General features: G+C 56.8%; 2 protein-coding genes across 2 annotated transcripts in view; both read left to right on the top strand.

Annotated features, from left to right (window-relative positions):
• LOC144952398 (G2/mitotic-specific cyclin-B3-like) overlaps nucleotides 1-15,000 on the top strand; it is a 53,217-nt gene that overhangs the window by 35,319 nt on the left and 2,898 nt on the right. Inside the window, exon 14 of the mRNA XM_078882793.1 lies at nucleotides 287-1,140. Coding sequence (XP_078738919.1) covers nucleotides 287-341 — 55 coding nt within the window. The 3' untranslated portion in view covers nucleotides 342-1,140. The remainder of the gene's footprint in view (nucleotides 1-286; nucleotides 1,141-15,000) is intronic.
• The window catches only part of LOC144952357 (ras-related protein Rab-6A-like), a 27,014-nt gene continuing 19,475 nt past the window's right edge, over nucleotides 7,462-15,000 (top strand). Inside the window, exon 1 of the mRNA XM_078882737.1 lies at nucleotides 7,462-8,188. Coding sequence (XP_078738863.1) covers nucleotides 8,119-8,188 — 70 coding nt within the window. The 5' untranslated portion in view covers nucleotides 7,462-8,118. The remainder of the gene's footprint in view (nucleotides 8,189-15,000) is intronic.

The following is a 15,000-nucleotide window of genomic DNA, read 5'->3' as shown; positions in this document are numbered from 1 at the left end:
TGTGTGTGTGTCTCTGTGTGTGTCTGTGTGTGTGTCTCCGTGTGTGTCTCTGTGTGTGTCTCTCTGTCTCTGTGTTTGTGACGCTGTGTGTGTCTATCTGTGTGTGTCTCTGTGTGTGTGTCTCTGTGTGTGTCTCTGTGTGTGTGACGCTGTGTGTGTCTATCTGTGTGTGTCTCTGTGTGTGTGTATCTCTGTGTGTGTGACGCTGTGTGTGTCTATCTGTGTGTCTCTGTGTGTGTGTGTCTCTGTGTGTGTGACGCTGTGTGCGTCGCTTCGTTTCCTCCAGGGTCTTTTTCGAGGTGGCCAACATCCCCCCGCTCGCTCCGGACGAGTTGAAGTAGCGACACGTGGACACACGGCGGTGACCCCGGCCGTGACCCCGAGTTCGACTCCCGCTCACGGCGGTGACCCCGCCGCCCGGCGTGGCGACCTCGGCCGTGACCCCGAGTTCGACTCCCGCTCACGGCGGTGACCCCGTCGTCCGGCGTGGCGACCTCGGCCGTGACCCCGAGTTCGACTCCCGCTCACGGCGGTGACCCCGTCGTCCGGCGTGGTGACCTCGGCCGTGACCCCGAGTTCGACTCCCGCTCACGGCGGTGACCCCGTCGTCCGGCGTGGCGACCTCGGCCGTGACCCCGAGTTTGACCCCTGCCCCCATGGCGTCGGCTCCGCTCGTGCCGCTCACGCGAACGGCACTTGCCCCATCGGCCCGCGGAGGCTACACGGGGGGCGAGCCTGAGCTCCCTTCGCCTGTACATTTCCCTAGTCTGTCTTTATCCATGTTTGTGCTGTGGGTGTGTGTGTGTCTGTGTGTGTGTGTCACTGTGTGTCACTGTGTGTGTCACTGTGTGTGTGTGGGGGTGTGTGTGTTTGTGTATGTGGGGGAGCGGTGGTGCAGCGGTTAGCGCTACGCTGCGCTACGAACCCGGCGACCCGAGTTCGATTCCCGCTCACGGCCAACACCGCCGGTGACGATTATCTGAACCGGTCCTGGGCCTCCCCTAGGTCGACTCAGCCTCAAATGAGTACCTGGTGTAGCGGTGTGTAGTAAACATCGCCACTGGGGAGACAAAGGCGGCCGGGCGTGGTGCTGGTAGCCACCCACCCCCTCGTGTGCCACAGTGCCGGTAGCCTTCACAGGTGCTCGCTAACAGCACTTGCCCCAACAGCCTGTTAAGGCTACACGGGGGATCTTTGTCCTTTTTTTATATATATGTGTGTGTGTGTGTGTATATATGGTGTGTTGCTTTGCGCGCGTGTCTGTCTCTCCGCTTGTACATAACGCCTGTCCGTGCGTGTGCCGTCCGTGCGTGTGCCGTCCGTGCGTGTGCCCGTCGACGGGGAGCGGAGGCGCCGCGGTTAGCACCCCGGCCCTACGGGAGCCCTGGCCCGGGCGAGAGGGCGGCCAGGGCTTGACGGCCAACAGCACTTGCCCCGGCGGCCTTGCGTGGGCTACGCGGGCCACCTTTGTCTTAGCTTTGCGCGCGTTGATCTTGGACGCAACTCGCTCGGATCGTTTTAACTCGTGGCCTGGCTACCCTGAGCCGGCCCAGCCGGGGTCACCATCATCAACATCACTGCCACCACTATCACCAACATCATCAACATCACTGCCACCGTCACCATCATCAACATCATCAACATCACTGCCACCGTCACCATCATCAACATCATCAACATCACTGCCACCGTCACCATCATCAACATCATCAACATCACTGCCACCGTCACCATCATCAACATCACTGCCACCGTCACCATCATCAACATCATCAACATCACTGCCATCATCACCATCATCAACATCACTGCCACCACCATCACCAACATCATCAACATCACTGCCACCGTCACCATCACCACCATCACCACCATCATCAACATCATCAACATCACTGCCATCACCAACATCATCAACATCACTGCCACCGTCACCATCACCACCATCATCAACATCATCAACATCACTGTCATCATCACCATCATCAATAAACATCACTGCCATCATCATCACTGCCACCGTCATCACCATCACTGCCACCACCATCATCACCGCCACCACCGTCACTGCCACCACCATCAACATCACTGCCACCACCACCATCACCACCATCACTGCCACCACCACCAACACTGCCACCAACATCACTGCCACCATCACCATCGTCGCTGCCACCACCACTGCCACCACCACCATCACTGCCACCACCACCATCAACATCACTGCCACCACCAACATCACTGCCACCACCATCAACATCACTGCCACCACCATCAACATCACTGCCACCACCACCATCACCATCGTCGCTGCCACCACCAACATCACTGCAACCACCACCATCACTGCCACCACCACCATCACTGCCACCACCAACATCACTGCCACCACCACCATCACTGCCACCACCAACATCACTGCCACCACCACCATCACTGCCACCACCACCATCACTGCCACCACTAACATCACTGCAACCACCACCATCACTGCCACCACCACCATCACTGCCACCACCACCACCATCACTGCCACCACTAACATCACTGCAACCACCACCATCACTGCCACCACCATCAACATCACTGCCACCACCATCAACATCACTGCCACCACCATCAACATCACTGCCACCACCACCATCACTGCCACCACCAACATCACTGCCACCACTAACATCACTGCCACCACCAACATCACTGCCACCACCACCAACATCACTGCCACCACCATCAACATCACTGCCACCACCATCAACATCACTGCCACCACCACCAACATCACTGCCACCACCAACATCACTGCCACCACCAACATCACTGCCACCACCACCATCACTGCCACCACTAACATCACTGCCACCACCACCATCACTGCCACCACCACCATCACTGCCACCACCACCATCACTGCCACCACCAACATCACTGCCACCACCATCAACATCACTGCCACCACCATCAACATTACTGCCACCACCGTCAACATCACTGCCACCACCACCATCACTGCCACCACCACCAACATCACTGCCACCACCAACATCACTGCCACCAATAACATCACTGCCACCACCACCATCACTGCCACCACCACCATCACTGCCACCACCAACATCACTGCCACCACCATCAACATCACTGCCACCACCATCAACATCACTGCCACCACCATCAACATCACTGCCACCACCACCAACATCACTGCCACCACCAACATCACTGCCACCACCAACATCACTGCCACCACCACCATCACTGCCACCACCACCATCACTGCCACCACCACCATCACTGCCACCACCAACATCACTGCCACCACCAACATCACTGCCACCACCAACATCACTGCCACCACCACCATCACTGCCACCACCAACATCACTGCCACCACCACCATCACTGCCACCACCAACATCACTGCCACCACCACCATCACTGCCACCACCAACATCACTGCCACCACCACCATCACTGCCACCACCACCATCACTGCCACCACCACCATCACTGCCACCACCAACATCACTGCCACCACCAACATCACTGCCACCACCAACATCACTGCCACCACCAACATCACTGCCACCACCAACATCACTGCCACCACCAACATCACTGCCACCACCAACATCACTGCCACCACCACCATCACTGCCACCACCACCATCACTGCCACCACCATCAACATCACTGCCACCACCATCACTGCCACCACCATCACTGCCACCACCAACATCACTGCCACCACCAACATCACTGCCACCAACATCACCATCACCGCCACCATCGCCGCTTGGCGTCCCCAGTGGCAGCTGTCTCTGTGCATCAGTCTGCTGCTGCCAGTAGTAGGGGTGGTGGTGGTGATTGCTGCTGTGTGGGTCTAGCCTAGGGGCACCCCCAGTGGCAGCTGTCTCTGTGCATCAGTCTGTCAGTAGTAGGGGTGGTGATGGTGGTGATGGTGGTAGTGGTGATGATGGTGGTGGTGATGCTGGTGGTGGTGGTGGTGATGGTGGTGGGTGGTGATGGTGGTTATGGTGGTTATGGTGGTGGTGGTGATGGTGGTAGTGGTGATGATGGTGGTGGTGATGCTGGTGGTGGTGGTGATGGTGGTTATGGTGGTTATGGTGGTGGTGGTGATGGTTGCTGCTGTGTGGGTCTAGCCTAGGGGCACCCCCAGTGGCAGCTGTCTCTGACCCCACTGAGATTGGCGGTTGAGTAGTGGACGTGAGTCGTGTTTGTGCCTCTCCCTTTAAGAGGGGGGGGGGGCGGTGCTCCCTACGTCTCTCTCCGTCTCGCTCTCTCCCCACTCTCTCTCTTTTTACGATCAAGAAGATGCTCGGTGTATTCGGCACTTCGCTGCGTTCATCATTTCGGTTTTTTTAATAATTTACGTCACCCCCTCCCCCCCCCCCCCCTTTTTAAATGAAAGATTTAACAAAATATGTTTCGCTCTGCTCTCCTTCTCTCTCTACCCCCCCCCTCTCTCTCTGCCCCCCCTCTCTCTGCCCCCCCTCTCTCTCTGCCCCCCCTCTCTCTCTGCCCCCCCTCTCTCTCTGCCCCCCCTCTCTCTCTGCCCCCCCCCTCTCTCTGCCCCCCCCCCTCTCTCTGCCCCCCCTCTCTCTCTGCCCCCCCTCTCTCTCTCTGCCCCCCCCCTCTCTCTGCCCCCCTCTCTCTGCCCCCCCCCCTCTCTCTGCCCCCCTCTCTTCCTACTCCATGTCTCTCTCTCCCTCACTATCTCCCCACTCTCTCTTCCTGTCTCTCTCTCTGTCTCTCTCTGTGTCTCCACCTTCTCTCTCTGTCTCTCTGTCTCTCTGTGTCTCCACCTTCTCTCTCTGTCTCTCCCTGTCTCTCTCTGTCTCTCTGTGTCTCCCCCTTCTCTCTCTGTCTCTCCCTGTCTCTCTCTGTCTCTCTCTGTGTCTCCCCCTTCTCTCTCTCTGTCTCTCTCTGTGTCTCCCCCTTCTCTCTCTGTGTCTCTCCCTGTCTCTCTCTGTCTCTCTCTGTGTCTCCCCCCTTCTCTCTCTCTGTCTCTCTCTGTGTCTCCCCCTTCTCTCTCTGTCTCTCCCTGTCTCTTCCTGTCTCTCTGTGTCTCCCCCTTTCTCTCTCTCTGTCTCTCTCTGTGTCTCCCCCTTCTCTCTCTGTTTCTCTCTGTCTCTCTCTCTCTCCCTGTCTCTTCCTGTCTCTCTGTGTCTCCCCCTTTCTCTCTCTCTCTCTCTGTCTCTCTCTGTCTCTCTGTGTCTCCCTGTCTCTTCCTGTCTCTCTCTGTCTTTCTGTGTCTCCCCCTCTCTCTCTCTGTCTCGATCTGTGTCGCTTTATTTGTTTTTCTCTCGTGCCACTGCCGACTCTTGTGTTCCCCGTTGTAATCGATGTCCCCTGGAGATGAATAAACTCTCATTTTGTGGCGAGCCGAGTGAAACGTGACGCTCTGTGCGTGTGTGTGTGTGTACGTTTGTTGAACCCTGATAACACTTTTTTGTTTTGTTCCTGGGTAGTAAGTGTTATTTCCTGATTGCTAATGCCTCACAAGTACAGAAAGTGGCTATTGTGCCCCACAAACTTTGCTTTTGTGACCAGGACATTGATATTTAGAAAGTTACCTATTTTCCAGAACATTCCAGATAGATTCAGTGCCGAGTGAACTTGGAGTAATGTCTAGAACATTCTAGAACTTTGCAGTAATATAAATAGTCGTATAAATACAGGGGCCTTAAGCCCACCAGTTCAGTTTAGTTCCAGCTGCCTAAGTGGATGCATCTCTGCATTTTTCTGAGATGGAATCAAGAGGCTGCAACGATCCGGCAGACGCATTTTGCGATGTCTGCGGCCAATTTATCAAGACAAGAGCGTAAACGTACTCTGTGGAAGCGTCTGCTAAGATGTTTGAGGCCTTACAAGGCATGTGTCGGCATGCCTGTCGGGGATCAAGACAAACCCTGGGCAACTCATTTCACCTGCGAGCAATGCACACGCAACTCTGGCAGGTAAGGTGGATGGATACATTGTTGCTCGGAATTTAATGTTACAAAGTTTGTAAAAAAATTGGAAGAAAAAAATGTGGGGGGAGAGGAGGGGGTAGGGGGGGGAGAGGAGGGGGTGGTGGTGGTGTTGGTTGATGATGATGATGGTGGTGGTGATGATGATGGTGGTGGTGATGGTGTTGGTTGATGTTGGTGGTGGTGATGGTGTTGGTTGATGTTGATGGTGGTGGTGATGATGATGGTGGTGGTGATGATGATGGTGGTGATGATGATGGTTGTGATGATGGTGTTGGTTGATGTTGGTGGTGGTGGTGATGATGATGATGATGGTGGTGGTGGTGATGATGATGATGATGATGGTGATGATGATGATGGTGGTGATGATGATGGTGATGATGGTGGTTGATGATGATGGTGGTGGTGGTGATGATGATGGTGATGATGGTGGTTGATGATGATGGTGGTGGTGGTGATGATGATGATGATGGTGATTGATGATGATATGATGGTGGTGATGATGATGGTGATGATGGTGATGATGGTGGTTGATGATGATGGTGGTGGTGGTGATGATGGTGGTGGTGATGGTGTTGGTTGATGTTGGTGGTGGTGATGGTGTTGGTTGATGTTGATGGTGGTGGTGATGATGATGGTGGTGGTGATGATGATGGTGGTGATGATGATGGTTGTGATGATGGTGTTGGTTGATGTTGGTGGTGGTGATGATGATGGTGGTGGTGGTGATGATGATGGTGGTGATGATGATGATGATGGTGGTGATGATGATGGTGATGATGGTGGTTGATGATGATGGTAGTGGTGGTGATGATGATGGTGATGATTGATGATGATGGTGGTGGTGGTGATGATGATGATGATGATGGTGGTTGATGATGATGGTGGTGATGATGATGGTGATGATGGTGGTTGATGATGATGGTGGTGGTGGTGATGATGATGGTGGTTGATGATGATGGTGGTGATGATGATGGTGATGATGGTGGTTGATGATGATGGTGGTGGTGGTGAGGGTGGTGATGATAATTTTGCTGCGGCGTCTGTCTCAGCGCTGATTGGTGGGGAGGGCAGGGGGTCACGTGGGGGTGTTACAGGGCGAGGGCAGTTCCACTGTGGTTGTGGGGTCTCGCTACGTGGCACGATGGGCGAGGAATCCGATGATCTGTGAAGCTCTTGACCACAGTCGCACTGGGCATGACCCACACAGCAGCAATCACAGTGGGCGTGACGTCATGTCGCCTCGCCGCAGGGCTCCGTCTTGGTGACGTCACGCGCACCATACGAGCGCGTGACGTCACACCCAACAGCGCCGCACTTTGGAATGCCACCACCATCGTCGTTCGCGCGATGTCATCCCGCTGGCAGGATGACGTCATGTCCTTTGTTAGTGGGTGACGTCACGCAGTTACCACCCAATCGACGCTGAGGAAGGAACTCTCCCCGTGTCTCACTCTCCGTGTCTCTCTCGCCGTGTCTCTCTACTCGTGTCTCCGTGTCCCTCTCCCCGTGTCTCCCCGTGTCTCTCTACTCAACCCGTGTCTCTATACTCTCCCCGTGTCTCACTCTCCGTGTCTCTCTCGCCGTGTCTCTCTACTCACCCCGTGTCTCCCCGTGTCTCTTTCCCCGTGTCTCTCCTCGTGTCTTCGTGTCTCTCTCCCCGTGTCTCTCTACTCGTGTCTCTCTCCCCGCGTCTCCCCGTGTCTCTCTCTCCCCGTGTCTCCCTCCTCTCCCCGTGTCTCTCTGCTCACCCTCTGTCTCTACTCTCCCCGTGTCTCTCTCCCCGCGTCTCCCCGTGTCTCTCTCTCCCCGTGTCTCTCTCTCCCCGCGTCTCCCCGTGTCTCTCTCTCCCCGTGTCTCCCTCCTCTCCCCGTGTCTCTCTGCTCACCCTCTGTCTCTCTACTCTCCCCGTGTCTCTCTCCCCGCGTCTCCCCGTGTCTCTCTCTCCCCGTGTCTCCCCGTGTCTCTCTCTCCCCGTGTCTCCCTCCTCTCCCCGTGTCTCTCTGCTCACCCTCTGTCTCTCTACTCTCCCCGTGTCTCTCTGTGTTTGTCTCCGTGTTGTCTCTCTGTGTCTGTCTCTGTGTTGTCTCTCTGTGTGTGTCTACCTCTGCCGTCTGCCCGCGTCATGTCGGGACCCGGAGACTTCGGGAACCCTCTGCGCAAGTTCAAGCTCGTCTTCCTGGGGGAGCAGAGTGGTAGGTGGGGGGGGGCACGGGGGGGGGGACACGGGGGGGGGCAGACACGGGGGGGGAGACACGGGGGGGAGGGGGGCACGGGGGGGGGAGACACGGGGGGGGGAGACACGGGGGGGAGGGGGGCACGGGGGGGAGACACGGGGGGGGGAGACACGGGGGGGAGGGGGGCACGGGGGGGGAGACACGGGGGGGGGGGAGACACGTCTTCCTGGGGGAGCAGAGTGGTAGGTGGGGGGGGGCACGGGGGGGGGGACACGGGGGGGGGCAGACACGGGGGGGGAGACACGGGGGGGAGGGGGGCACGGGGGGGGGAGACACGGGGGGGGGAGACACGGGGGGGAGGGGGGCACGGGGGGGGAGACACGGGGGGGGGGGAGACACGTCTTCCTGGGGGAGCAGAGTGGTAGGTGGGGGGGGGGGGGCACGGGGGGGGGCAGACACGGGGGGGGGAGACACGGGGGGGGGAGACACGGGGGGGAGGGGGGCACGGGGGGGGAGACACGGGGGGGGGAGACACGGGGGGGAGGGGGGCACGGGGGGGGAGACACGGGGGGGGGGGAGACACGTCTTCCTGGGGGAGCAGAGTGGTAGGTGGGGGGGGGGGGCACGGGGGGGGGCAGACACGGGGGGGGCAGACACGGGGGGGGGAGACACGGGGGGGGGGGAGACACGTCTTCCTGGGGGAGCAGAGTGGTAGGTGGGGGGGGGACGGGGGGGGGGACACGGGGGGGGGCAGACACGGGGGGGGAGACACGGGGGGGAGGGGGGCACGGGGGGGGGAGACACGGGGGGGGGAGACACGGGGGGGGGAGACACGGGGGGGGAGACACGGGGGGGAGGGGGACACGGGGGGGAGACACGGGGGGGAGGGGGGCACGGGGGGGGGAGACACGGGGGGGGGAGACACGGGGGGGAGGGGGGCACGGGGGGGAGACACGGGGGGGAGGGGGGCACGGGGGGGGGAGACACGGGGGGGGGAGACACGGGGGGGAGGGGGGCACGGGGGGGGGAGACACGGGGGGGAGGGGGGCACGGGGGGAGGGGGACACGTCTTCCTGGGGGAGCAGAGTGGTAGGTGGGGGGGGGGGCACGGGGGGGGGGGACACGGGGGGAGGGGGACACGTCTTCCTGGGGGAGCAGAGTGGTAGGTGGGGGGCACGGGGGGGGGGACACGGGGGGAGGGGGACACGTCTTCCTGGGGGAGCAGAGTGGTAGGTGGGGGGGGGGGCACGGGGGGGGGCACGGGGGGGGGGACACGTCTTCCTGGGGAGCAGAGTGGTAGGTGGGGGGGGGCACGGGGGGGGGGGGGCACGGGGGGGGGGGCACGGGGGGGGGGGGACACGTCTTCCTGGGGGAGCAGAGTGGTAGGTGGGGGGGGGGCACGGGGGGGGGGGGGGACACGGGGGGAGGGGGACACGTCTTCCTGGGGGAGCAGAGTGGTAGGTGGGGGGGGGGGCACGGGGGGGGGGCACGGGGGGGGGGACACGTCTTCCTGGGGGAGCAGAGTGGTAGGTGGGGGGGGCACGGGGGGGGGGGGGGTGAGACACGGGGGGGGGGGAGACACGGGGGGGGGGGAGACACGGGGGGGGGGGACACGGGGGGTGGGGGAGACACGGGGGGGGGGGGACACGGGAGGGGGGAGACACGGGGGGGGGGGGGACACGTCTTCCTGGGGGAGCAGAGCGGTAGGTGGGGGGGGAGACACGGGGGGGGGGGAGACACGGGGGGGGGGGGATGGGAGGTGGGGGGGGGACACTGGGAGACACAGAGAGACACGGGGGGGGGGGGGGGGAGACACGGGGAGGGGACACACACACGGCCCTGACCCCGCCCTGACCCCGCCATGACCCCACCGTGACCCCACCGCGACCCCACCGCGACCCCGCCGCGACCTCACCCTGACCCCGCCCCCGCCGTGACCCCACCCTGACCCCGCCGTGACCCCACCCTGACCCCACCGCGACCCCGCCGTGACCCCACCCTGACCCCGCCCCTGCCGTGACCCCACCCTGACCCCGCCGTGACCCCACCCTGACCCCGCCCTGACCCCACCGTGACCCCACCGCGACCCCGCTGTAACCCCACCCTGACCCCGCCGTGACCCCGCCGTGACCCCACCGTGACCCCGCCGCGACCCCGCCGTGCTGCTGATGAGACACTGCATACGGAAACCCGCCAGACACAGACAGAGAGAGACAGAGAGAGACAGAGATAGTTAACATCTCATTCATTGGGTAGTGTTAGTCTGTGGGTAGTGTTAGTCTGTGGGCAGTGTTAGTCTATGGGCAGTGTTAGTCTATGGGCAGTGTTAGTCTATGGACAGTGTTAGTCTGTGGGCAGTGTTAGTCTATGGGCAGTGTTAGTCTATGGGCAGTGTTAGTCTATGGACAGTGTTAGTCTGTGGGCAGTGTTAGTCTGTGGGCAGTGTTAGTCTGTGGGCAGTGTTAGTCTGTGGGCAGTGTTAGTCTGTGGGCAGTGTTAGTCTGTGGACAGTGTTAGTCTGTGGACAGTGTTAGTCTGTGGACAGTGTTAGTCTGTGGGCAGTGTTAGTCTGTGGACAGTGTTAGTCTGTGGACAGTGTTAGTCTGTGGACAGTGTTAGTCTGTGGGCAGTGTTAGTCTGTGGACAGTGTTAGTCTGTGGACAGTGTTAGTCTGTGGGCAGTGTTAGTCTGTGGACAGTGTTAGTCTGTGGGCAGTGTTAGTCTGTGGACAGTGTTAGTCTGTGGGCAGTGTTAGTCTGTGGGCAGTGTTAGTCTGTGGACAGTGTTAGTCTGTGGACAGTGTTAGTCTGTGGGCAGTGTTAGTCTGTGGACAGTGTTAGTCTGTGGACAGTGTTAGTCTGTGGGCAGTGTTAGTCTGTGGACAGTGTTAGTCTGTGGGCAGTGTTAGTCTGTGGGCAGTGTTAGTCTATGGGCAGTGTTAGTCTGTGGGCAGTGTTAGTCTGTGGACAGTGTTAGTCTGTGGACAGTGTTAGTCTGTGGGCAGTGTTAGTCTATGGGCAGTGTTAGTCTATGGGCAGTGTTAGTCTATGGGTAGTGTTAGTCTATGGGCAGTGTTAGTCTGTGGGCAGTGTTAGTCTATGGGCAGTGTTAGTCTATGGGCAGTGTTAGTCTGTGGGCAGTGTTAGTCTATGGGCAGTGTTAGTCTATGGACAGTGTTAGTCTGTGGGCAGTGTTAGTCTATGGGCAGTGTTAGTCTGTGGACAGTGTTAGTCTATGGGTAGTGTTAGTCTGTGGGCAATGTTAGTCTGTGGGCAGTGTTAGTCTATGAGCAGTGTTAGTCTGTGGACAGTGTTAGTCTGTGGGCAGTGTTAGTCTGTGGGCAGTGTTAGTCTGTGGGCAATGTTAGTCTGTGGGCAGTGTTAGTCTATGAGCAGTGTTAGTCTGTGGACAGTGTTAGTCTGTGGGCAGTGTTAGTCTGTGGGCAGTGTTAGTCTGTGGGCAATGTTAGTCTGTGGGCAATGTTAGTCTATGGGCAGTGTTAGTCTGTGGGCAATGTTAGTCTGTGGGCAATGTTAGTCTATGGGCAGTGTTAGTCTGTGGGCAATGTTAGTCTGTGGGCAATGTTAGTCTGTGGGCAGTGTTAGTCTGTGGGCAATGTTAGTCTGTGGGCAATGTTAGTCTATGGGCAGTGTTAGTCTATGGGCAGTGTTAGTCTGTGGGCAGTGTTAGTCTGTGGGCAGTGTTAGTCTATGGGCAGTGTTAGTCTGTGGGCAGTGTTAGCCTATGGGCAGTGTTAGTCTATGGGCAATGTTAGTCTGTGGGCAGTGTTAGTCTGTGGGCAATGTTAGTCTATGGGCAGTGTTAGTCTGTGGGCAATGTTAGTCTGTGGGCAATGTTAGTCTATGGGTAGTGTTAGTCTATGGACAGTGTTAGTCTATGGGCAGTGTTAGTCTGTGGACAGTGTTAGTCTGTGGACAGTGTTAGTCTGTGGGCAGTGTTAGTCTATGGGCAGTGTTAGTCTGTGGACAGTGTTAGTCTATGGGCAGTGTTAGTCTATGGGCAGTGTTAGTCTGTGGACAGTGTTAGTCTGTGGACAGTGTTAGTCTATGGGCAGTGTTAGTCTATGGACAGTGTTAGTCTATGGGCAGTGTTAGTCTATGGGCAGTGTTAGTCTATGGGCAGTGTTAGTCTGTGGACAGTGTTAGTCTGTGGACAGTGTTAGTCTATGGGCAGTGTTAGTCTATGGACAGTGTTAGTCTGTGGACAGTGTTAGTCTATGGGCAGTGTTAGTCTATGGACAGTGTTAGTCTATGGGCAGTGTTAGTCTATGGACAGTGTTAGTCTATGGGCAGTGTTAGTCTGTGGACAGTGTTAGTCTGTGGACAGTGTTAGTCTATGGGCAGTGTTAGTCTATGGACAGTGTTAGTCTGTGGACAGTGTTAGTCTATGGACAGTGTTAGTCTGTGGACAGTGTTAGTCTATGGACAGTGTTAGTCTGTGGGCAGTGTTAGTCTGTGGGCAGTGTTAGTCTATGGGCAGTGTTAGTCTATGGGCAGTGTTAGTCTGTGGGTAGTGTTAGTCTGTGGGCAGTGTTAGTCTATGGGCAGTGTTAGTCTGTGGGCAGTGTTAGTCTGTGGGCAATGTTAGTCTGTGGGCAGTGTTATTCTGTGGGCAGTGTTAGTCTGTGGGCAGTGTTAGTCTGTGGGCAGTGTTAGTCTGTGGGCAGTGTTAGTCTATGGGCAGTGTTAGTCTATGGGCAGTGTTAGTCTGTGGGCAGTGTTAGTCTATGGGCAGTGTTAGTCTATGGGCAGTGTTATTCTATGGGCAGTGTTAGTCTGTGGGCAGTGTTAGTCTATGGGCAGTGTTAGTCTATGGGCAGTGTTAGTCTATGGACAGTGTTAGTCTGTGGGCAATGTTAGTCTATGGACAGTGTTAGTCTGTGGGCAATGTTAGTCTGTGGGCAGTGTTAGTCTATGGGCAGTGTTAGTCTATGGACAGTGTTAGTCTGTGGGTAGTGTTAGTCTGTGGGCAGTGTTAGTCTATGGGCAGTGTTAGTCTGTGGGCAGTGTTAGTCTGTGGGCAATGTTAGTCTGTGGGCAGTGTTAGTCTGTGGGCAGTGTTAGTCTATGGGCAGTGTTAGTCTGTGGGCAGTGTTAGTCTATGGGCAGTGTTAGTCTGTGGGCAGTGTTAGTCTATGGGCAGTGTTAGTCTATGGGTAGTGTTAGTCTATGGGCAGTGTTAGTCTGTGGGCAGTGTTAGTCTATGGGCAGTGTTAGTCTATGGACAGTGTTAGTCTGTGGGCAGTGTTAGTCTATGGGCAGTGTTAGTCTGTGGACAGTGTTAGTCTATGGGTAGTGTTAGTCTGTGGGCAATGTTAGTCTGTGGGCAGTGTTAGTCTGTGGGCAGTGTTAGTCTATGGGCAGTGTTAGTCTGTGGACAGTGTTAGTCTGTGGGCAGTGTTAGTCTGTGGGCAGTGTTAGTCTGTGGGCAATGTTAGTCTGTGGGCAATGTTAGTCTATGGGCAGTGTTAGTCTGTGGGCAATGTTAGTCTGTGGGCAATGTTAGTCTATGGGCAGTGTTAGTCTATGGGCAGTGTTAGTCTGTGGGCAGTGTTAGTCTATGGGCAGTGTTAGTCTATGGGCAGTGTTAGTCTATGGGCAGTGTTAGTCTGTGGGCAGTGTTAGTCTATGGGCAGTGTTAGTCTATGGGCAGTGTTAGTCTATGGACAGTGTTAGTCTGTGGGCAATGTTAGTCTATGGGCAGTGTTAGTCTGTGGGCAATGTTAGTCTGTGGGCAGTGTTAGTCTATGGGCAGTGTTAGTCTATGGACAGTGTTAGTCTGTGGGTAGTGTTAGTCTGTGGGCAGTGTTAGTCTATGGGCAGTGTTAGTCTGTGGGCAGTGTTAGTCTGTGGGCAATGTTAGTCTGTGGGCAGTGTTAGTCTGTGGGCAGTGTTAGTCTATGGGCAGTGTTAGTCTGTGGGCAGTGTTAGTCTGTGGGCAGTGTTAGTCTGTGGGCAGTGTTAGTCTATGGGCAGTGTTAGTCTATGGGTAGTGTTAGTCTATGGGCAGTGTTAGTCTGTGGGCAGTGTTAGTCTATGGGCAGTGTTAGTCTATGGACAGTGTTAGTCTGTGGGCAGTGTTAGTCTATGGGCAGTGTTAGTCTGTGGACAGTGTTAGTCTATGGGTAGTGTTAGTCTGTGGGCAATGTTAGTCTGTGGGCAGTGTTAGTCTGTGGGCAGTGTTAGTCTATGGGCAGTGTTAGTCTGTGGACAGTGTTAGTCTGTGGGCAGTGTTAGTCTGTGGGCAGTGTTAGTCTGTGGGCAATGTTAGTCTGTGGGCAATGTTAGTCTATGGGCAGTGTTAGTCTGTGGGCAATGTTAGTCTGTGGGCAATGTTAGTCTATGGGCAGTGTTAGTCTGTGGGCAATGTTAGTCTGTGGGCAATGTTAGTCTGTGGGCAGTGTTAGTCTGTGGGCAATGTTAGTCTGTGGGCAGTGTTAGTCTGTGGGCAATGTTAGTCTATGGGCAGTGTTAGTCTATGGGCAGTGTTAGTCTGTGGGCAGTGTTAGTCTGTGGGCAGTGTTAGTCTATGGGCAGTGTTAGTCTGTGGGCAGTGTTAGTCTATGGGCAGTGTTAGTCTATGGGCAATGTTAGTCTGTGGGCAGTGTTAGTCTGTGGGCAATGTTAGTCTATGGGCAGTGTTAGTCTGTGGGCAATGTTAGTCTGTGGGCAATGTTAGTCTATGGGCAGTGTTAGTCTGTGGGCAATGTTAGTCTGTGGGCAATGTTAGTCTATGGGCAGTGTTAGTCTGTGGGCAATGTTAGTCTGTGGGCAGTGTTAGTCTGTGGGCAATGTTAGTCTATGGGCAGT

This window comes from Lampetra fluviatilis, chromosome 67, assembly GCF_964198595.1.
Source record: "Lampetra fluviatilis chromosome 67, kcLamFluv1.1, whole genome shotgun sequence".
Lineage (NCBI taxonomy): Eukaryota > Metazoa > Chordata > Hyperoartia > Petromyzontiformes > Petromyzontidae > Lampetra > Lampetra fluviatilis.
The sequence above is the reverse complement of the archived record's forward strand: the minus strand, read 5'-3'. Positions and strand labels throughout refer to the sequence as shown.